Here is a 24,799-nt window from a genome sequence, read left to right on the forward strand (position 1 = left end):
GGAAGAGAAGAAAAGTGAAGTTTGGGAAGCAGACAGGGTCTAACATAGATTAAACTTATTTTAAAAATGTCTTGAAATTCCATCTGCATAAAACTCTTTGAAATGAATAATTAGGTCATCATGTGATCATGATGCCCATCCACTAACCTAGTTTGAAAATTTTTATTTCTGCAAGTAAGAGTATATAAATATGTTATCAGCTACTTACCTTCAATTTCCAAGGTAGTTATATTTATTTGCATATTTACATGTGGGTATAATTCACATACATATTTTATGTAACTATGTTAATGTACTATATGTCATTGTAAGTTATGGAGGTAATTTATTACTTCCATGAACCCTATTTTGACTGGGATTTTAGGCAGTGGTATAATTTGGTTAATTTCAGGGCTGACCATACAGTATTTTGATATCAATCTTGCTGAAAAAAATTTTTTAAATCTCCTTACCTCTTTCCTACTGAATGTTGTATGCTGGAAACAACAAAGTCCTTTTTCCTCATTAAAAAATTTAATAAAATTCTCAATCTGATAATGTCAATAAGGCAGATATGAAATAAATACTTAGGCAGTAAGGGTGTATTGGAATGGAGGGGGGGAATGGTTACTGTGTTTCACATCATTAATATTAATTGTTCTTCTAGGGGTTTTATATCCTATCTTGGAAAGGAACGATAGAAACTGAACCCTATTAGTTGAGGAGTGTGATTAAGTCTCTGCTAAGTCATAAACACTCAAGGGCTGGGTAAATTATGTATTTGATGATGAGAAACTATAAACACAGAGGGAATAATTATTTCTGTCCATTTTCTCTTTAATAACATTGGTTTAGGATTCTGATAATCACCAGGAATGATCATATGTGTAACATGACATGCTCACTGTTCTGATGGGAGCCCAATGCTGTCTTCCCTGTCTTCCTCTAGTCAACTTCAAGTAGCCTCAAGGTTTACTCTACTAGGGAAAGATTTGAGACTGGATTCTCTCTAAGGGGGGCGAAAAAAAAAAGCAGGAGCAGCAACAAGACTTCGATAAACCAGTCTGAAAAAAGCATATGAAGGAAGATCTCAGTGGTGCACAGTACAGTATATGAACTAGAGGCAGTTCTCAGTGACAGAAAGGAGAGAGATTAAACTCCTGTTTTTATTTTTAACAGGCTCATGCACAGTTGGTTCGAGAAGTCGACGTGGAGAAGGTGTCTGCTTTTGAGAATCCGTACGTAGATGCAATCAAGAGTTTATGGAATGATCCTGGAATCCAGGAATGCTATGATCGACGACGAGAGTATCAGTTGTCTGACTCTACCAAATAGTGAGTATTCACCCGAGAGGCCCTATGGATCTTTCTCTAGCTCCGTGTGCTCTGCACCGACAGCTTCCGCATTCTTGTGTGTCACGTGCAGTATCGGCCTCCCGCTCCAGCTAGGATGAGGTTTAGCGTGTAAACTCGTGCCAACCTCAAACACTTACATTATATTCTAAGGGACTGGCATCATGAGTCAGGGAGAGTATTTCTTTTACCGTCCTCTGTTTGAAAAACAGACTGAGGACTCGAGGACTCTGATTTTTACCAGCTCATCTCTTCCACCAAACTGCAGACCAGCAATTCTCAAAAACAGACTCCGTTGTGAATCGAAATCCTGGAATAATAATTTTTTATACAAATTTCTGATCTTTTTGTCATGTGCTAGAAAGCACCTACACATGTTAAAAGCTCCAAACAAAAAAATACCCTTGACTATGGCTTCTAACACGTCAGACTTCCCAGTTTCCAGTTTCCAGACACAGAACCTTGACTGCTTTCTGGGGGCCACTATTATGTTGATGGATAGGTTTGCCTTTGCATGAAAATCGCGTGAGCCTAATTTTGCATGCATTCCAAAATTATTCTGTGAGCTGTCAATCAAAATTGTGGGTCCTGGGAGAGATTTGCATCCTAGAGAGGTTTGTTAGTTCTCTAGATTAAATCTCGCCTAACAGAAAGAAAGCAAAGCTCTGGCAGTCATTGAATTAATGTAGTCAGGGCAGTCAGCAATCTAGATAATCAGGCGCCTGAAAAAAATGCACTTTCTGTAGTACTTAGCCAGGTTTCTGTCTACATTAATCACGTTAACCCAGCGTTTGCCTCTTGTGTGGGTTCTGGGTGGACAGAAGAATGGGTGGAAAGTCGTCAGCAGCCTCAGGGCGGTTCATAGGATGCATGAGCCACTGGATGAGAGCAGAGCGGTGGGGAAGATAAGGAGCCCCCTGGGCCGATTGGCCGCACCCGGAGTGCCTGGAAGACCCAAGAGCTGTTCAGTTCTGTTTTCTCGATATAACGGGTCACGTTCTTACTCACGTTCTAGGCATTTGTGTAGGATAAGTTATCATTCAGGTCAGCTGCAGAAATGGTGCCTGGTCTAGACCATTCTTGTTCTCCTGTGGTACACTTCAATTCCACAGTTCTGGAATGTGCAGTAGAAGGCTCAGGATCGCCGGCCGTATGTTAACTAGTACGAATCCCCTGGTGTGCCTGTGGAAGGTGCACTTTCCTCATTCCCGACTTTGCTTTTCCTTCCTCCACACCTCCACGCCACTGCTCTGCCATTCTTTCTCTTCTGCTCTCTGCCTGCCTTGGGGCCTCGTCCCTCCCCCTGGAGCCCCTACTGTATGCGTTTCTGTGAGTGCACACATGAGGGATGCAGTCAGCTCTTGTCTCTTCCAAATTCTGCCCCCTCAACCTTTGACCAGCTGTCTTTCTCTTACTTCCTGCCCCCTCTGTCCTTCTGTTTGCTTTGCCATTTCCCATTTCATCTATCTCCGGGTGGTGCTGTTGTGTTTTATCTCTTGTTCCCTGTTCCTGCTCAGTATGTCTCCTCCTATCTGCTTGCTTCCCCCTCCACCCTCATCTGTCCTTCTCGTCGGTTCTCCTCTTCCTCCTCTGCATGTCCCACTGTACTCCGGGGATGCCTCTCCTGCACCTTACTAAGCAATAAATCCTCCATTATCAAGTTATACTAACTAATAAATCCTCTAAGCTCTCATCCCATCTAACCTCTCTCTCTGAAAGAGGTTAATCCTGTCTCTCCCCCTTCCTCGCTGTTCTAGTCTCTACCTCTCACCTGTGACTTTTCTACCTACAGAGAGGTCTTGAGGCCTCAGAGCACCAGTGTCTAATAATTACCTTCTTACCAGGGTCAGGGTTCCCCCTTAGGAAATGATTTTGCCTCCCGCTCTGGGGATGGACCCTGGGAGAGATTCCAACAACACCTGTATGAGCTGCTGTGCCTGTGTCCTTGAGACAAGGCTCTTCCCATATCTGGTGACAGTCCTTGGTTGAGATTTGTGGTGCGCATGAGTTAGTACAAGAATAGGATGTTTGCAGTGTCTACTGCTTTAGGGAAAGAGCTCTTCAAGACCGTTTGTTCAGACCTGCATTAGCATTGGGATTCCGGGAAAGCTGCCATCTTAGCATTCTGTTGGATAGGCGGCCATAGAACCATACCGTTGGGTACGTCCCTGATGCTAGAGCCAGACCGAGGTGTGGGGGGCAGCTGGGACAGGCTCATCTCAATCCCTTCAAATGATTATTCTTTAAACAGTTTCACTTTCCGCTGATGGGAATATGGAGAAGTTGATTTTCTGAACTACATATATATGTGGGTCTATGTGTATGCACACGTACCTACTTCTTTTTTTGACCATATTTGTGTGCAGAAGCAAGAAAGAAAATTATTACATATTCTTAGATGCCCACATTTTAGTACCCATCTCTTGGGGAAAAAAAAAAGGACGTTTCCCCTCATAGTAAATAATACTCTATTATATCTCAAATTAATCATTGGTCCTTTTTCTCATTACACCTGTTTCATAGTCATACTTCCTAAATTCTTCCTAAATGTCCTTTAGGGTTGGTTGGTTTTAAGACAGCACATAGTTTGGTTTTTATGTCCCTTGGGCTCTTGTGATTGGGAGAGTCCTGTTTGCATTTGAAGAGATTAGCCTGATTGCGGCTTTATATAGTGTGAATTAACTTGCTCCTTTGTCTCCTGAACTTACTATAAGCTGGAAATTGCATTTAAAGACTCAAATTAGATTCAAGTTAAATGTGAGGAGAATGCACTCGAAGTGATGTTGTTTGCTCATCGCTGGTGACAGTAAGGCTCACCACGGTATTAGGGCGCTGATGCCCTCCATGATAAAGCTACTTTTTTCTTCCTGCCACCAAAAGCCATCCGTGTGGTGATACCTTGTCACTGGGTGATTCTCTGGCTCCCCATCAACTCTTACTTAATGGTTTTACTTCCATTTGATGTCTTGTGTGATTTAATAAATCCCTTAGGGTTTATAAAAGAGGGATTTTTCTACTTTTCTCAGTCGGTCCACATTGGTATTCTTTGGTGAAATAGAAGTTTCTTCCCTCGGCTGGTGCTATTTGATTACCCTTTAATAAATTTTCTGCTGAAAGTCCTATGTTTTGATCTTGGCTGAGCAGGAACCTTTGGTCATTTTAGCCACATGAACGTAGGGAGGTGTTTGGTCTTTTGCTTGGGGTTCCCCTCCCCCTTTATTTTCTCTAGAAGACTGTTTGCTTCAAGGGGGGAGTAGAACCAATATATTGCTACCAGTTATGTAAGGAGTTGTATGTAGGAACCTGAGTTAGCTGGCCTCGTGTTTCTGGTCTCTTTCCAAGATGTTTTTAGCTCTCTTTATAGACCACTGCCCAGCACCCGGCTGGCCTGCCTTTAATCCCACAGAGGATTAGAGACCCCTTAGTCTTCCCCAGTTAGTCAGGGCACTTTTCCTTTTCCTTAGTTAGGAAAACCCTCCCAACACAAGGATTGGACCTGTGGTATGTTGGATTCACCCACCTGCTGCTGCATTCCATCTCTCTCTCTCTCTCTCTCTCTCTCTCTCTCTCTCTCTCGTGTCGCCCCGCCAGGCGCTCTGGGGACTGTAGGAAGAGCACCGAGAAGGATCTGGGCCTCACATCTTGAGTACCACTGAGTCCCTGTAATGGCTTCATTTTCAAAGAGGAACTATGAAATACACATGACTCAAGTCGTTCTTTTCTCTGTAGTCAGGATAGTTGTTACCTCTTTCCTGATTTTTTGCGTGCGCCCCACTGGTGTATCTTTAGCATTTTAGCTCCTTCCTCTACTTCCGGTAGGTCTTCTTTGTTGTTCTCTCTGAATAATTAAAATCAACAATACTTCATTGATACTCTGGACCTGATTTCTTTTTTTTTTTTTTTAATATTTTACTTATTTAGTTGACAGAGGGAGGAAGAGAGATCACAAGTAGGCAGAGAGGCAGACAGAGAGAGAGAGTGAAGCAGGCTCCCTGCTGAGCAGAGAGCCGGATGTGGGACTCGATCCCAGGACCCTGAGATCATGACCTGAGCTGAAGGCAGAGGCTTAACCCACTGAGCCACCCAGGCACCCTGGAACTGATTTCTTATATTATGCCATCACCTTACAGAACTCTTTCCGAACTCAGGACCGACTTTTCTGAGTGCTGTCTCTACTTGTGATTCGTTCAGTTAGGATTCAGGGGACATGGACATTGGTCATCATTAGCAGGGTGAGAGGTGGGGCCTGTCACGCACTTCTGCTCCAAATTTGCAGCACCGTCGCTATTCTCTGTAGGACCCTGCTGATGCTGAGACTCAGTGCCGGCCACTTGCCAGGGATGCTGAGGGCAAAGGCCAAGCATGTCTCTCTTCTTCTTTTCTATCTGCTGAACTCCTGTTCATCCTTTAAGACCCTATTCAGGGGGCAAGCCTCTGATAGTCCCTGCTAAAGGGTCTCTCCCCTCAAAACCTGATAGGGACTGCTCACATTTGACCTTCACAAATGATTGTTCCCTGAATAATAGATGGATACTTTCCATGATTTCAGTGACCTTGATGTAGGTGTCATTCTAGATGAACTATGAAGTTTCAGAGCTGAAAGTATTCAAGGTTTGTTTTTGGTTTTGTTTTTTTTTTTCTGCTGTTTTTGGAGGTCTGGGTTCTGGAAAGTTCTGTTACCATTGTAGCCCCTGTTTGCTGAACACTTCCTTTATGTTAGATTCTATACTTAGTCATCTATGTGCATTATTTCATTTAATCCTCAAAGCGACCTAAAGTGGTAGATATTTCCCATCATTCCCATCAACAATAGAGGAAACCAGTTCTCAGAGAGGTTGAGTCACTTGTTTAAAGTCACACAGTTAGAAAGTGATAGGAATAGGAGTTGAAATCAGATTTCTGTCTCTAGAGCCCAAGCTTTTAATCACTGTGAAATACTTTACAGAGGGTGGATGGATGGGTGAGACATAGGTAGGTAGAAAATTGACCGTAGTTAGATAAATAGATGATAGACTAATAGAAAGATATCTGTGAGTAGGTAAATCACTTACCAGGAAAGATGCAAATTACTCATTAATCTTTATAAATGTTGCCTATAGGTACCTCCCTATGTACAAGGTCAAGAGGGAAAATTATATAGAATTATTGGCAAACAGGGGCACCTGGGCGGCTCAGTGTGTTAAAGCCTCTGCCTTCACCTCGGGTCATGATTCCAGGGTCCTGGGATCGAGCCCTGCATTGGACTCTCTGCTCAGCAGGGAGCCTGCTTCAACCTCTCTCTCTCTGCCTGCCTCTCTGCCTACTTGTGATCCCTACCTGTCAAATAAATAAGTAAAATCTTTAAAAAAAAAAAAAAAGAATTATTGGAAAACAAACCTATCAGGGTTTTGATTAACATCCAGAAACTTTGCCCTGTTTAACCGCACGGAAGTTATTCATACACCATGGAAGATGTTCTAAATCACAGATAATTCAGAATTATTATTTCTTTATTTTAGCCTATAATCTCATCCGTTTTCCCCCATACTCTATCCATTAACTTTTTGCTGCAGTCAAACTGGAGCCAATAAGAAGGATACAACAAAATCATTTGAGCTTCCCTTTTTCTACTTTGATTAGCCAACTCACTGATCATAATAAGCAATCAGATGGCTCAGAGGACAGGCAGCACAGAAGCAAGGAGATGGGAGAAGTCCAGGCGATGCAGAAGCAGTTTGGGAGAAGTTTGCAATTGGCTTTAATTTGATATAGTCTTCCAATATTATTTATTAAAAGAATAAAAAGCATGCTAAGATGCTGGAGAATTTTATAAATTCCTTTATTAATTTTTTTGTTGTTGATTAAAAAAAGCCTGAGGGCTCTGAATATCTTTAGATAAAGAACACAATAAACAGATGGCTGTAGGTTTACTTTTTTTTTTTTTTCTGGGGTCCACCACCTGCTTTAATATACTGAAACATCAGGTCAAATGAGTTCACTGCCTACAGTACCGAAAGCTCCCTGACATTAGCCAGAGAACACAAATCTCAATCACACTGGCACATAGTGAGAAAAGTCCTCACTGCAGGCTTTTGGCAAAGACTGCTCTATCTGTGTTCACCTTAAGAGACCAAATAATCCCTAATCTCACTTGCCTGAAATTCCCTCCAAGGAGTTCAGCAGATCAGACACCTTCTTGAAATTTCCATATGTTCCATATCCCATAAATCTAAAATACACATATAAGTTGGCTTTGGGGCATAAGCCACCATTGGAGTTGACTTTTAACCTCATGCTTAAATTTTTAATTTAATTTAAAAATGCACAAGGAATTTGACTGTTGAATTTGAAATGCAAAAGGAATTTCAGGGGTAGATTTATCCTATGTGCCTGATCTAGGGCTGAGTTCTTCTTGAAGAGATTTCTTGCTAAAAGTTCCCTACTTGATGAGCCAAATATTGGACGTCTAGTGTTTCCTCTGACTCTCACAGCCATCCTGACTTTTTTATCTGATGATAAAAAGGAAGCAAAAGCCTACTGCAGACTTTTGGAGGCAGACAAGACCATTGTCTGGTCAAGAGAACACTGACTCAAGGTCTAAGCTTTAATGGAATTCCCTCTACCACTCATCACCTCTGGGCCTTTCACTAAGTAAATCTCACTTGCATCAGACTCTGGTGTGCAATCTATAATCTCTAATTTCTCTTTTAAATTCTGAAATCCTCTAGTACAGTCGACTGTCCTTATCTGAGAAACCATTATCCTATGCGGTCCAATGAAAATCTGGCACCCCGAAATTTACCTGAAAATGAAATGAACAAAGACATTATTCTCTACATGGGTAAATGACTAAAAATGCCATCTTCAGCTCAGAAGACCGCATTGATCTTGAATGTGTTTGTTTTTTTTAAGGAGTGACAATAGGTGTCATTTTTTTCCTCTTGAGTGACATATTTACTTCTATTTTTGTTCCGTTTTGTTATCTAATGAGCCGTATCTCCTAATAACCTTTTGCAAGAATAAAACAAACAAAACAAACAAAAAACCCGTATTTGTCTTCCACAGTGAACTCTGATGATTCTCGGATGCCAGCCTTTATTATTCCTTCTTCGGAATAATAAATAAATAATAATATTAATATTATTTATTAATTATAATTATTTATTAATATTATTTAATATAATAAAGCTTGACGCTTTAAAGATAATAAGATAAGATTTAGATATGCTTTAACACTCTAACCTTCATTATGAGATGTAGTAGGGAAAGGGCATTCCATTCATTCACTCTACCTGAAGGGCTTGGTGGCTGTGGGTGACACGCTTCACATTGTCCCTTTGCTGTCTGCTCACGTTTTGGCCGAGCATCTGTGCCTTCTCTAGGTGGGTCTACCCAGGATGGCATTGTCCCCACTTGAGACCAGGGCTGCTGTTACTACAGAACAGGAATTGGCAAACCCACGGGCCAAATTCAGCCTGCTGCCTGTTTTTATAAATAAAGTTTTATTGGAATACAGCCTTGCTCATTTGTTTGCATATTGTCTATGGCTGGTTTTACACCCAATGGTAGAGTTGAAGAGTTGCAACAGAGACTGAATGGCCCACAAAGCCTAGAATATTTACTGTCTGTTCCCTCCCACCACCACCACCACCACCAAAAAGGGCAAATCGCTCATACAGAAGAAGACTGAATGTTCAAAGGCTCCGAGTTACCCAGAGCTGAAGTTGAGAGTATGCGGGGAATGATTGGCCTATATTCCTTCAGTGGGACTCCCTAAGTATTGCTTTGCACAACAAAGCTTGATAGAAGCGAGCACGAGAGAACTCTATCTCATATTCCATGGCACTGCCTCTAAGTGCCCGCAAACAATGTCTCAATGAAAGCTGGTATAGATGACCAGAAGCACTCGTTGAGCTGATCTGGCTCTGAGAGCAAGGATCGTGTCTTACACGTCTTGCCTTTTGCCTCGTTGTAGTGTGTGATGCAGCTGGTAAAGGAGAGTGTAATAGGGTTGAACCACCAACGGAACCAAGTAGGATTGACAGGATTTTGTAAGGGGTCTAAGAGAACGTGCACGTGACCGGAAGACAACCCTACCTCCAGTCACAAGTGAGCCCAGGAACCTTGCTGTCCACATGTAATCCTTCAGGTCATTTGGGTTCCTCTGTTTTGACTCCCTGCAGGCAGTCTTTTGACTCTGGCTGACCCTGATGGGTTTCTTCATTATCACTATGGCATCTGGATTTAAATAAAGTAATGAACTGAATTTTGATCTGGAATGAGTTCACATAGTTTAGCATGAGGAGTTCCTCGGACCCGATCATCCTTGTCAGAATGAAAGTTTTGATTCTACGGAACCAGTACTCAAGTCAAGGGAACATGACATGGAGACACCTGCTTTAATCAGCAGCCTTCTTTCTCACGGCTCACGCTTGGCTCCAGTCCCCGGAGCCTCTCTGCTGACCTCCATCGTGTCTGCATTATAGTATAGTTATTTATAGTATGTTCATTTCCACTGCCAGAGTCCAAGCTCCTGGAGGACAAGACTCACATCTTTTTTCCCTTATTTTATGGTTCCGACTGTTGTCTGCAAAGTGCCTAGCTCTCAGTGTAGACTTTTAGAGAATGTAATTGAATGAAAGAGTGAATAATGAGGAAGTAAATAAATTCTGTGTCTTTCCTAACTTCTCCCCATCTTCTCTCTCCCTTTCTACCTGTTCAAATCCCATTTCATCTGCACGGCGTAACTCACCCCCACAATTCTCCACACTATTCTCTAGTGACTATAGTTCATAATCATCTCTCTTTTCTTATTGCATTCATAGTTAGCAGCTAACAATTTTGCACTTAATTATTTCTTAATTGATTCATCTGTGCTATCTTTGTTTCCCAGGTAGCCTGATGTCCCTCAAGGCACAGAATATATATATTTTAAGTATTTCGTACCAGCTCCCTGTGCCAACCCCCTCCCTCCAGCACACATAGTGCATCAGCTTTCACATATAACAGCTTTGCAATAAATTTGTGTAAATTAACTGAATTAAACACTGCCAGGCAGTGTTAAGGACAGGCAGGCAGGGATAAGAAGCAGTTTCCTGATGTTTCTTGGTATGTTTGAGAAGTGTAAAAATTGCATCAAAATCAATCTCAGGTTTGAAAGTTATCCTATAAAAGACAAGTAAGTTAGCAAAGTGCAAAGCCAAATGAGCAAATTGAAAAAGGCCTCTTCCTTCCTTTTTCTTCCTCTCTTCCTCTCTGTCTCTCTCTCGTCTCGTTTTGCTTTTGTTTTTAATTATAAGGTCAATTTATCTGTTTAAGCAACAGACTTGAGAGTGTCTCTGGGACCCACGCCTGGCCCTGGCTCTCGCATCTGTCTCGCAGACACACCGTTGCCTGGCCCGTTCCCCATTTGACACTGGCAGTCCCTTTATGTGAAACATTCAGATCACCTATCCATATACAAGATTCCTAAGAATCTGAAAATCTGTAACAAATGCAGTGATAGGACCTTTTATGAGCTACTTAATTTACTTTTACAAATCTGCTTTTCTGGGTTGGTTTAAGTTCTCTGGCAAAGGATCATTTTGATGCAGGATTCCTTAGACTTCTCTTTTGTCCCACAGAATAGTCTCCCATGAGTCATTGTCACAAACCGTGAGAGTGACACCTGCTTGCTGCCACCGGGTGATCTTTGTTTTGAATCTGGAATTTTGTATTGAAAACAAATAACGTTTTAGGACCCAAATCCCTGCAATAGATGCTGTGTTTTCTTGAGCTCTGATCATGGTTTTGTTAGAAAGGAAGGAGGAAAGTCAAGGTTGGCCCTCCACAACATGAGCTCTCCAGGGAATGGAAGTGTTTGTGTATTGAGTAATCCGGCGCAGCTAACCAGCCTAACCAGATTACCAACCAGGCTCCTTTCAGCCACAGGATCTGCCAAAGGAGGGAGGGACTTGGAGGGCTCTCCCCTCAGAATGGCAGGTTTACAGAGTGGGTACTTCCCTCCAGTTTTTTGGAGGTGGAGGTTGGTGTTTTTTGTTTTGTTTTTTTAAGGTCCACTTTGACAATTTCTTTTCCTTTTTGCCTTTGAATCCTTGTGGTCACGGGGTTTCCTGTACAGGAACCGTGTGTTTCTGGCTTCTCCTTAGCTTCCACGTGCCAAGTAAGATCTCACGGCGTGATCTAGCTTTCATCTCCCCCAAGACTGTTCCTCTTACAATGAGGTCTCCTTAAGATTTTTAATGAAGCCGACCTAGTTTTTCTAACCTTCTTTTCAATAATTAAAAATGTGAAATTCTACCCTGAATTTTCTGTGCCAGAACTTCATTTCAGTCTCTGACTTGGGCTGCAAATCTGTCATAAGTACAGCTTCTCCACAGGAGGCCCTTGTGCAGGAGTCGAAGTGCGCCACATGCACCCGCACCACTGCCCCATAGCGAGCTCCGCTAACTACGCCAAGGCGCTATTCCTTTTTCTTACTCTGTTTGGTTGGATTTATACCAAATGTCAGAGATTTCTTTTTTCACTTACCACCCACAGGTACTTTCCCCCTTTTGGTGTAATTGCTGAGGGTTGTATGCCTATAACTTATAACTTTTTTTTTTTTAACCACAGCTGTAATGTGATATAGTTTACCTGCTGAGTCATCTCTGAATTTCATTCATGTTTCTTTCATCCAAAAAAAAAAAAAAAGAAAAAAAAAACAACCCACTGTATTTCCAATTTCTGCGCTGTTCTTGGTGTAGATTTCAGTTACCCTTCCAGTCATAGGTGGTGGGATTTTTTTTCTCTTTAATATTTTTTAAAGATGTATTGATTTGAGAGAGAGAGAGGGAGGGAGGGAGCAGGGGGAGAGGCAGAGGGAGAGGGAGACAAGCAGACTCCCATCTGAGCAGGGAGCCAACACGTGACTAGATCCCAGGACTCTGAGATCATGACCTGAGCAGAAACCAAGAGTTGGCAGGCTTAACCAACTGAGACACCCAGGCGTCCCTTCTCTTTAATTTTAAAAAGATGTTTCAAACAAGAATAAGCTCTCGTTACATGTCAGACGGCAGCATAAATTAAATTGGAAGATGCATTTAAAACTGTTACTGACAAACGACTATCAAAAGAGAGGAGCAGTTGGAATTTTTTGGAAGGGGGAGGGGGGCAGGAAGGGGAGGGGCAGAGGCCGAAGGGGAGGAAAAAGTCCTAAGCAGCCTCCACACTGAGCTCTGACCCCAACACTGGGCTCCATCTCACCACCCTGAGATCATGACCTGAGCTGAAATCAAGAGTTGGTTGCTTAACCAACTAAGCCACCCAGGTGCCCTCAATTGGATTTTTTAAAAAGCATATTCAAGAGAGAAAATAACATAATTCGTTTGATTGGAGTTTTTATTTTGGTGACATTTAAGCTTCTCTCATATATTTTTAACCATTTAAAATAATTATATCCCATTTCTGAATTTCTTATTTTGTCTATAGCCAGAGGCAACCCTGAAGTTAAATATATAAGGAAGTTAGCAGGTACAAGGTGTAATTGTAAACTAATGAGCACGATTTCCTTAATCAAATCACTCATACTACAGAAGGATGTTTTGTGGATAATCACCAAGGATTAGAGACATTTCAAACAAGTTCCCAGAAAATGACTCTGTCCAAAATATACAGATGTTCTTTCTATCCCTAATGAACTTTACCATTGCTCCTTTTCATATAACCCTTTATTTGCCACACGTTGGTAGAGTCCTTTGCAGACAGGGATTGTATCATGAGGAATCTCGCCCATAGCCTTAACACCTATGAGAATGTCGTAGTCAAAATGTATCGTGAGTTCTAGATGACCCTGTAATTTTCTTGTGATAGGAAGGCAATGATTGAAATCTTACTACATGGATTTTCCTATTGCCTTGCTTTTCACTGAAAACCATCAGAAACCTGTTTCTTCCATTAAAGAGAACATGTCAGAATTGCCTGTCAGTAAGGTACCACTCCCTCCGTTTGCCCAGGGCTAGAGGGAATTCCACGGCCTGAAAGCTTGATATTGACAAGCATGAAACTGATAGACAAATTATTTCATTCTGGGGCCAGGACCTGAGGAAGAGCAGCAAGCATGTCTGCTAAATGAAGTTAAAAGATGCCTTTCCTCTCTGTGTTGTCTCTCTATTCGTCAGAAGCATTTAAATTCAGAATTTAGTTCTTACATAATCAGGCCAGTAATAGCCCAGAGAGGTAATTACATAAAGGCAGGTAGCTAACAACTCCCTTACTCCTATATTTTCTTCTAGAAGTTATAACCTGCCGTCATAACCACTACCACATTTTCTACAAAATTATCTTAATTTGGGTCACGTGTTGAGCACCTGCTGTGTTCTAGGCCCTCGGCTGAGTGTCCGTGACCAAACACGAACAAAGGTACTCACGGTCCCTGACTCCACCAAGTGTGAGAGAGTCCTGACTGGGCAAACACATGTGGGAAAATACTGAGGGTTTTTTTTTTTTTAATCAGTTACCAAGTTATCAATTACAAAATGTCTCAAAGCAGCAGCAAGTTATTCAGTCCCCATGGGTGGATTGGAGTACAGATTCATCAACTAAACCTCCCATTTTCTAGCACACTCTTAAACATGCCTTGTCTCCTAGACAGTTAAATAAGTCCCATGTAGACCATGGGAGATTGCTCTCCCTGACATCAGAAGAGAGCTACTGCCGGCCGCTTGTGACACATACATCGCCTTGGAAATGTACCTTGTGCCTGTCACCATAGCAACACCCTGAGAATGACCTCAGCAGCCACTCAGAATCATTCCTACAAAACAAATTACAGCTATAATTAACTCTCTGAATTTACTCTGCAGTATAAATTTGTTCAGACCTTGGTGTTTCTTTGTAAAAGGTTAAATGAATGGAATAATCCACCGTGAGCCCCCCCCATAGCCCATCCAAGTTTCTCTTCAGAATATCAGATGCTTCAGTGGGAAGCACGGTTCCATTCAGAGACTCTTCTATTACCTTTTCTTAGAATGTGACAAGAATCAACACGAGAGGACGTGCAGGTCCTACCGCTCTGTGCCACATTTCTACAGGAACAGGTGTGGCTGTTTCCCCTAAGCCAGTGTCAAATGAAGAAGGTGCGGTGAGCCCAGAGCAAGGGGGCCACATAGATGGGGCTTAGGTGGGGAGGAGCTCTCCACGCTGGCTGCTCCCTGGAGCAAAAAATGCAGGACTCCATTGCAGCCACATTTCATCGGCTCCACAAATCATCCACAACCCAGTCCTGGTGCAGCTACTGAGACACCCAGACCTTCCTTTGGGAGACAGTCACTTATATGTCTTTTGGGTGGTTGGTTGTGTTTTCTCGTTTTGTTCTTCTTGCCTTGTTTTGGAGGTGTTTGGGCTTTGCCTTGGGTTGGGTTCTAGATGACGTGCGGTATAACTAGCGGACCTCAGTCCTGCTCCTTTTAGCTTTTTCCTTTCGGGGAGCTGGATTAATACAACTTTAATACTCCAGATCAAAGTGAGCCTTTCTCTCCCCACCACCCACTGAGACAAAGCAAAAAGAATGCCAAACAAGAACTGGAGAAATGCATGGAACATCTTCGATAGTCATTTCCTTGCTGTACAGTTTGTACAGTGAACAGATAGAGCAGAGCATGGCAAGTAGCATGTCACTGCTCCGAGTGAGTTCATTGTTGTGAGGTTGTCATTCCTCTTTGCGGATGGTGCTGATGTTGAAAAGGAGTAAAGGAAAGGCGAAGAAGGAAAAGTATGCAAGTCTGAACACTCTGGATATTCAGCTGATATTGCAGTAGTGCACTTGGGTCATGGAGAGACAACACAGGTCACATTTTTAGGGGAGTCAGTAAGTCCTTCCAAGTGCTTTTGGTCACAGAAACAGCACCCCGATTCTCTCTTGTTCCGTCATGGGCCCTGTTGTGATTTCCCACTTCCTGTGATGATTCTCTAAGTTCTCCTCTGCAAAGACACATTCGTGCTTGGAGTAGTCTGTTGAGCTCACCTTCGAGTACCAGAAAGCCATGATTTCTCTTTACTGCAGGAACATGACAGCACCTGTGTGCAGGATGAGTTGGAGCATGTGAGTGGACATGGTTGACTGGGCAGCGTGTTTGGGGGCCAGCTTGCCCATGGAAACTAGAAGTTCTTTCATTCCTCTGACTTGATTTTTGTATAGAGTAAATAAATGGTGGTTTCGCGGGCTTCAAAATGTACATTCATTTCAAGTTTTTCAAATCAGGGAATTGGTAAATCAGAAAACCCCATGGCTACAGACTTGCCAGTTGATTTTGTATTTATGTTGTGTTGAGCTGGTTTATCTGTAGAATGAGACACAATACAAACCAGCTCCCAGAACAAGGGCTTGTTAAGCCCATCAGATACCTCCAAGACCATGCCAAGATATTGACTAAAATTTTGGATCCAGTCCATTTTTCTTCCTGCCTCTCACACCAGTATTGTCCCAGCCTCCCTCTCTTCATCCTCCAGCCATTTTTATAGTAATTCAAGATACCAGGCTGGTTCCTATCAGTCAGTAGAGAGCTAATTGCCAGCTAGAGAATAATTGATGTGTTTGGGGTAAGACCACGAGAATACCAATTAATTCATTACTTTGCATTAGGAATTTCCAAGGTGATCCTTTTTTTGTCTCAAAGAATTTGATAGACCTCCAAAAAGGCAATAGTTTTATGTCTTTGTTCAAACCACTTAGCTCTACTATTTTATGATCTATGAATCTTACAGAATTAATGCAATATTTCTTGTCAACACCCAATTTCAAATTTAATAATATATGTAATATGGAAACGCCACTGGTAACAATGGTATTTAAATAATGCAAAGACTAAATACCAGCATAGGAAATCCATCTACCCATCCAACAAATATTCATTAAGTACTGTCCTCCAGGCACTCTTTCAGGTTCTAAGGCAAAGATAATGCTGGTCAAAACAAAAACCCTTCCCATAGGTAGGTCACATTGACTGAATATTTATACTCTTGCTGAGTTAGCAACACGCTCCACACTAGACATTTCCTGTATGTACCTCAGAACTCACTGTCTTGTTTTGTGGGCATAAAGGTGTTGAGATTCTAATCCCCTCCGATCCTATTCATGGGGCCACCTTTTCTTTAAGTCTTACGCATACGTTACTTAGTGTATACCCTTCGTAGCTGTATGCTTTGAAACCATACCTGGGCCGCATTCTCTCCAGGGCCAAAGGGAGCATAGCAAGCCTTTGGAATCATTAGGATGCCATGCAGAGCGGTCCTTTTCACCCGTTTGTCATTAATTCTGTCAAACCAGGTCATTCTCAAAGTTGCAAAATATTGGTTTGCAATTTGAGAGAGTGAAAAGTAAATGGAATATAATGGTTTTGAGATGACAGAATTACTCTGATGGAGAACATACATGTGGTTGCCAGGGGTTAAGCTTAGGAGAGGCAATGCACAGGACACTTTCTTCGTGGTGACAGAACAGTTCTGTATCCTGATTGTGGTGGGTATTGTATGAATCTCGACATGGGATAAAATTTCACAGACCTATATACCCCCCCAAAAATGTGTGTGTGTGTGTATAAGAACTAGTGAAATCTAAATAGATTGTATTTGAGTCAGTAGTATTGGATCAATACTTGGTTTTGGTAATACATCATGTATGTAAGGTATTATTGGGGGTGGACTGGGGGAAGGGTACAGGAGAATTCTCTGGAATATTTTGTGACTTCTTGTAAGTAAAAAATTATTTCAAAATGAAAAGGATTTATTGTTTGTTTTTTTAAAGGAATGGAGAAGTATCAGAGAAGCAGATAAATTTGAAGTGTAGGTGTGGTGACTCTAAACACTGGGAATATCTGACCTTAGACATTGTTAGCTCAGTAACCAGAAACCTCAAAAATTGTGGCTTCACATTAATCACAAATGACTTAGCTTTGGACAGAATTTAGGACATGGTATGCTGCTGACCTCTCTTAGGGGAATAAGGAAATACATTCCAGAGAAAAACGCTCTGATATTCTGTAAAAAGACAAAAAAAAAAAAAAAAAAAAAAAAAAAAAAAAAAAAAAAAGGATTCTGACCTTATGTATCACTCTGTTAACTGTTTATTTATACAAATACATAAATAAAAGTTCTGTCAGTAATTCAAAATCTGTTTGCTTTGAACTCCTGCTTTACCCACCAGACCTGCTAAATAAGCAGAAAATAGAAGACTCATTTTATTTCTTTTCCTTCCCCCCTCTACTTTGGATATGGGTTCCAAATGATAGAGAAGAAATGAGAAAGCCTGTGAACCAGGTAATCCATAAATGGGTTACCTTGCTGTGGCCAGTGGAAAGTTGACTTTATCTCTCAACTTTCCAGATTCCTCTATCCCTTTCTGATATTTCCCTTCCTCTTCTCCACCTTTCTTTTAGGATTTAGTTTTGCCCTTCCATGTCCAGAGGCAGGTTTGGCATGATGGTGTCCTAACATTCTCCTTGTGTCTTCCCTCCTCCAGCTATCTTAATGACTTGGACCGCGTTGCTGACCCCGCCTACCTGCCTACGCAGCAAGATGTGCTTAGAGTTCGAGTCCCCACCACAGGGATCATCGAATACCCCTTTGACTTACAAAGTGTCATTTTCAGGTAGTAACTGAGTCCTTTAAACCCACCTCCCAGCTCCTGTGCCCTGACTAGTACATTTGGGGAACTCTACAAATACTGAAATCATGTGTAGACTTTAAAACAATCTGCAGACCAATTATTATCAGGAGATATGCAAATGAAGTAATATGTTCCAGAAAGAGGAAGCAGAGGGAAGATATATGGGCAGGTTTCTCATTTCAAATTCAGTCACCAAGAAATCAGTGAAATCTGAAATTTGCTGGTAGTTGAACAAGATCAGTCACTTAAACTTTTGTCCTGACTATTATTTTTTAAGAATTGGTCCTGACTGTTCTTTGAGTCACTTTTTAATTGTGAGGACAATGGATATATCTTTAGATTTGCTTAAGATATGAATGACCTTATGCCCCTACTAAGAACAGAAAATATATGTTGTCAAAAGCTTTCGTGGTGTTGCCCTCGAGTCTACTGGTACTAATGCATAATTCTTCAGTAGCAAGAAAGATATGGGATGTTTTATATTCCTGAAATAACTTGCTTAAAATTTTTCAAAATAGGTAATTTTGAAAATGGATTGATGCGCCCAGTCTAAATTTATATAGGAAAATAGAATGAAGAATTCTGCTGCTGTTCAAAAGTATTTTAATGTTTTTTAAGAAGAGAAAAAATAAATAATACCAATATGCTTTCACTTAATCTCTTATTATACAAACACTCAGTTATACTTCTAGAATACAAACCACATTGTGCTTTGAGAAGTGAGGCCATGTGAATATATGTCTTTGAGCATAGAGAGTTGAGTTCTCTGGGGGAGCCTATCCCATTGAAGACAATTACGTTCACTAGAGGGATGGGAAATAGGAGTCATGTGACTCCCAGTGGGTAACTGCCACGTGGTTCATATGAGCAGGCCCTCAAGCACTGTGGGATTTATTCTAATCAGTCTCCACCCCTGGAGTCAGGTATGGCTGCCGTATGCCACTCTAGTGGATATATCTGGAAAGCAGGTGGCATTTTAGAAATATTTCTGAACCTCATTTTTTGTCCATCTCTAAAATGGTTGCATTAGATGATTACCAAGGTTCCTTGTAGCTCCAGCATGCTGGATTACATAAGCTTTGAGTCCATAGCATTTGGAGATCTTCAATTTGGAACACCCAAATTTCCTACCGCTTATAAAACTGTCCTGCAGAATATTTTCAGAAGACATAGAGCATTTCATAGAGATTCTCATCACTTTATTGTTTTACAATTAATAGTGAATTCTGAAACGAGGTTACTCTTACATTTTGTTTTTACTACATTTTGCTCACTAGCTTAAAGGACACTTTTTTGCCACTACAGTAAAAGTAATGACTCAGAAGAATAATTTCCTGCCATCATCGAAAGCATCTTATAGGGCTCAGGGTGACAGGATTTTATAGAATGAGGATTTCATATAAATAAGTAATGAATTCTTTACTTGGCATGAAGGAAGAGCTAGAATTTGATATTTCTGAAGACTTAAGAGTTCTAGTTTAGATGTCCATCGTTCATAGGTCTCCCTGAATCCATTGCTTTGCCCCTTAGTCTGTGCTTAGAGAACTTTGAGAAGCAGTCACTAGAAGATCCTTGATTTCTTAGTTTGCATTTAAGGCAAGGAAAGACCAGGAATAACTTCAGTTTTCAGCAAATGCTCAGAGAGCCCTCCTCTCAGACTTTTGTACCTAAAATTTCATTCTCTGAAAGTATTTTGCCCTACAACCACTGTGCACGTTTTAGCCAAGATATGGATTGAACCTTTTAAGGAAACTTGGCTTCAGTGCCAGCTGCGGCTTGATATTTTCATATCAACGTTGACACTCACATTAATTGATGTCAGCATTGGTTCCTAACCAGGAAGTCAGCACATCGTTGACATGTTAAAAACAAATCCTAGAAAGAGTTCAAGTGATGGCCTCTGGAAGCATCTTGATGTTTCACACACTTCGCTTCTTAGCAGGTTAGAAAGTTTATTTTCATGAGGCCAATTGCCCCATGATACCGGGTCCAGTGACTGGACCTGTCCCAAATTATTGCCAGTATCGGAAGGAGAAAACAAGTCAGAGTACCCCATGGATAACGTATCAGTGGAGTTCTGTTTGCATTTTGTTGAAGCATCACACATACCCATATTGAAATATGTAGCATCGTGTATCTTTTAAATGTGTTTGCAGTCCTTTCTGGCATCCTTGAGAAATATACAAGGATCTTCATTCTCATTTTACAGAAAAAGAAACTGACGTTAGTACTTGCCATTAGAACTTATCACAAATAAAGCATATTTTGTTTCTGATTTTTCTGTGCACAATGAAGTAAAATACCATTTTGCTTGACCTGGCACAGGATTTTTTTTTTTTTTTACAAAGTTACCATTTTCACTAATCAGATAACATTCTTATAACCACAATTACTAATTACCCAGGATGTCTTGACTTAGATTGTTAGGGAACAGAAAGTTAGTAGATGTTCACCAGAAATATTAATTGAGTTGACTTGGATGGACATTCTCTTTAGAGAATGTTTTCCTTAAGTGTGTAAGTAAAGCTGTGTGTATATTGATCCTTTTTTCTTTATATGCTATTAATATGAATATTGTTAACCTTGCAGAATGGTCGATGTAGGGGGCCAAAGGTCAGAGAGAAGAAAATGGATACACTGCTTTGAAAATGTCACCTCTATCATGTTTCTAGTAGCGCTTAGTGAATATGACCAAGTTCTCGTGGAGTCGGACAATGAGGTGAGTGCTCTTTGGACAGGCAACAGATTCTCATTTCAATATCTGACACAAATAAATAAGAGGATGTAGAGTGTGGAACATGGGGTAAACTGATTCCATTGCTTTTCGACTACTGAGTTGGGGACTTTTTTCAGTAGCAAAGATAACCCTGTGGTAGCACATGGTATAATCAGAACAGTAAACTCTTTGTCAGCGGTGTGAGCAGGTCTGTGTGTTGAGGTTTAATTAGACCCTGTTGGATACTCTTACCACCGTGGAGACGCTCTGAAAATGAAAATAACACAGAAATCCCTAGGCTAACCCTCACGTCATTTTCTAGCCCTCTTCCTACAGGATGGAGCTGGGAGTGTTGGAGTGAGTCAGCCTGTTTTGTTTTGTTTTCATTTTGTTTAAATCATTGTTTGTGCGTTGGGTGGGCCCCAAAGAGTACTCAAAACCTCTCTTGGCAAATGTGAGTGACTTTGCAGCTGGGCTCTAGATCAGTTCATTGTGGAGCCAAGAAGTGTCTTGGTGACGTGGCCGTTCTGCTCTTACAGAATCCCATAGGCTCTGGCATCATTTTGTCTCTCCTGAACAGTGAGTGATTGAAAAAATTATCCTTGATAGGCCTGTCTGGGAAACAGATTCAGTACTGTCGTCTTCTCCCCATTACCTGAAAACCTAGCAGGTATAAATACGGATTTTGAGGACAGTAGAGTCTCGATGATGAATCAGAGTTGACTATGGATGGTAACACAGGGGCGTAGAAGACTTGCTTTGAGCTGAAATTCAGCTCATGTGTGTTGGAGGAATAGAAAAGATCCCTGATAACCTGTTAGAGGCAGAAATTGCAGACAGACATGCCAATAGTATGTATTAAATATCTGTCTTAATGGGATAGAAAACAAGAAAAGGAAATGAACTATCTCCAACAGCTCATCAAAATATAATTGGGCATATTCAAATGTACTTTAAATTCTATACATTTTTTGATATAGAAGAATTCTGGTTTCTGGTCCTTTTAAATATTTTCTTTTTTCTGCAAGTATTAATATCTCTATCAAAATACATATGCAATTTCTTTTGTATGCAGGGTTGATAAAGAGTCCGGGAAGTGGTACCCTGCGTAGAAGCAAGTTACCTCTTCATTCATGTCAGAATCCTTCTAGGGGTGCAAGTATATGGGCTTTTGAATCAAAGAACTTTATAAGAGTGTTTTATCAGCCATTTGCCCTCTATAGTTATGATGTAAACTGCCTGCCTACAAGCTAAAATCTGTAGCAATCAGTTAGCAAAATCTAAGTTAAGCAGTTACCATCAGAATTTTAGCTATGCTCTGTCTGTATGCATTTCTGTCTTTATACCCATATTCATTTGTTGTTCGTCATTCTTGAATGTAGTGTTTTGAGTATCTTGCGTATCTGGGGAACAGAATAAGACGTTTCTGCTATCTTCGGAAGTTGAATCAAGATACAGAATGTTTTGAGGGCTTTTCTACTATGTGCTAGGTACCAGAGTATCTGAAGAGGTTTCATTTCAAAAATGAATCCTAAAATTAGCTTTGCCCAGAAGGACCTCCTAAGAGATAGATCCTTTTGTTAGAGAGTCAGGGGAGAGGGAGGCCTTAGATACGTCATGATCTCTCTGCTTTAGTTTGCTGTCCAGTAAAATAAAATGTAAGACATTTTTCAAAAGAACACATAGTTTTATTTCTTATGTCACTGTTTACATTATAGCTGGAGAAACAGAAGTGTGTGTTGATACACATTTTATACAAAACAAGTACATTATATCTATAAAGACATATATATTGTGATTCAGTGCTCATTAATTTACTTTAAAATTTACAAAACAGAAAAGGAAGTGAGTTCCCTGGGTAGCCCTTCATCTAATTCTACCACATCAACCCAGTCCTTCAATTACCTGGACATCACACAGTATCCCACCTTTCACCCAACATTGCTCGTGGATATCTGGTTTTTGTATAAAAGTATTGTATATTAACAAGATTAAGATGACATTGTTTTGATGATCAGGTGTCATAACTAAAGTCTCCACAGTAACTTGCCATTCAGTATATAGGCATTATGTGCATCTAAAAATATTTTGCCAGTTTCATTGATTCTTTGGTGGTTATTTGTGCCACAAATTAAGATCATCTGTTATCTTTTTCATTAGGACTCCCAGGTCCCTTGTGAATATTTTCAAAGCCTCCCTTGTAATTCTATGAGGTAAAAGTCGTCTGGTGGTACTCTTTTCTCAGACCTTAAGTCAAGACTTTTGGTAATATTGTAGGTGATCTTCAGCATAGTAAGACCAATGCTGCCCGTTAATTACTTCGCCCATGTTGACCACAGCTATCACTGTTGGTAATTAGGGAACGCTGTCAGAAGTATTTTTTTATTAACATATAATGTATTATTCGCCCCAGGGGTGCACGTCTATGAATCGTCAGGCTTACCCATTTCACAGCACTCACCATAGCACATACTCTCCCCAGTGTCCATAGCCCAACCACCCTCTCCCTACCCCTCTCCTCCCAGCAACCCTCAGTTTGTTTTGTGAGATTAAGAGTCTCTTATGGTTTGTCTCCCTCCCATCCCAATCCCATCTTGTTTCATTTTTCATCAAAAGTACTTTTTAATGTTGGGTTGTAGTCACATTCTTTTTTTTTCACTTGAACTGATAGATGAAAATGCCATTGCCTCTCCATTTCCTTAACACATTAAGGAAATTCAGAACTGAAGAGAATTCCACCGTCCCCAGATTTTCTGGTTTGGGTGAGACAAAATTGAAACAAACTCTTGAAACCTTTTGTTCTTGGTATTGGAATCTGATGGTCATCACTTGTGGTACCTGCCATGGTGTATGCTTGTGAAAAACACCTGGGCATGGCTGCCAACGGCCGCCTTTCCTGTCCCAGAGAACTCTGGAAAATGCAGGCCCCAGGCAAAACCCTCTGAAGGACTTTGGATGATTGCTTTTGCTTTTCATACCTCTAAAACTTTTATGTATTACTCGTCAAGGTTTTTATGTAGATCTGCTTTTGTCTTTCTAGATTCTCAGCCTTTCTAGGGTTTGGGGAAGGAATTTCTTAATTTTTTTTTTCCTCCAGAGAGGAACATATATCATTAGATAGAGTGAGACTGATCAGGATCTTTGATCAGGATCTTCGAACTGGGTCAATTTGCGCATTCCCTTTGCTGTGTTATTTTCCCTGTGATAACGTTATACATTAGCCCGGAGCCCACGGTGCCCCTCTAACCTGTGCCTATGTTACTGTTCGGCACCTCTAAAAGCCGGAACACAGGTGGAGGGGAGGCAGCCCCATAACAGATTCAGGCTTATCAGCCTCTCTCCGCACTCTGTCTTTTAGTCTTGATTTTTCTGATTTTCTGTTACAAGAATATCGGAGGACTAATACAACAATAATTTCTCAGACCTTGACTCAGGGGCTGCCGTACAGACTATGCTCTTTATAGAATCTCAGACTTAGGTAGGCCTTTTCTCCTCCACTTCCTTTCTGAATGGGCACTTCTAACTTAAGTTAATCCTTTAGAAATGGTTACAAACCCATTATGGCTTAGTTTTAATAAAACATCAAGATGGTTCCCACACCCCAAGCATTCCTCCAGCATGGCTTTCCATGAACATGTATTCTTGAATCCTGATTCTTGGAGTGGCTCCGCTGATTTAAAAAATCAATCAATCAATCAAAGGAGTGAATAGGCATTTGTAATATCTCAGCACTTTATGCCTGGTCAAATTTATCTTAAACCATCACTCGTCTGAATTTTGCCCGCTGTCATGCCGGGGAGGTGAGATGATCAGGTTTGTTGGTAATACCGTCTAACAGTGAAGTGGAAGAATGGAGAGATGAAGGCCCATGGGCAGGGTCACCCAGGGCCTGAAGCCAGGCCCTTTCAGAGCAGCTTGTTTCCCCTCCTTCACAGAGTCTTTCAGAAGTAAGAGACAAATTCAGAGGAAAAACAAAGGGAACCATTAACACATCCAATAGCATGGAGGTCACATGACAATCCTGCCCTGGCAAGAAGGAATTAAAATGCCCTGCCCTCCTTCTAAGTCCTTATTATTCTCACAGATGACGGTAGACCAGCCAGAGAGCCTTTCCTGGTGGTTCAGAGTTCC

The 24,799-nt window shown here is 41.1% G+C and overlaps 1 protein-coding gene across 1 annotated transcript in view; it reads left to right on the plus strand.

The window, feature by feature from the left end:
* The window catches only part of LOC123952976 (guanine nucleotide-binding protein G(q) subunit alpha), a 306,339-nt gene that overhangs the window by 206,376 nt on the left and 75,164 nt on the right, over positions 1-24,799 (plus strand). The window contains exons 3-5 of the mRNA XM_046022777.1: positions 1,159-1,313; positions 17,806-17,934; positions 20,542-20,671. Coding sequence (XP_045878733.1) covers positions 1,159-1,313; positions 17,806-17,934; positions 20,542-20,671 — 414 coding nt within the window. The remainder of the gene's footprint in view (positions 1-1,158; positions 1,314-17,805; positions 17,935-20,541; positions 20,672-24,799) is intronic.

This window comes from Meles meles, chromosome 11, assembly GCF_922984935.1.
Source record: "Meles meles chromosome 11, mMelMel3.1 paternal haplotype, whole genome shotgun sequence".
Classification (NCBI taxonomy): domain Eukaryota; kingdom Metazoa; phylum Chordata; class Mammalia; order Carnivora; family Mustelidae; genus Meles; species Meles meles.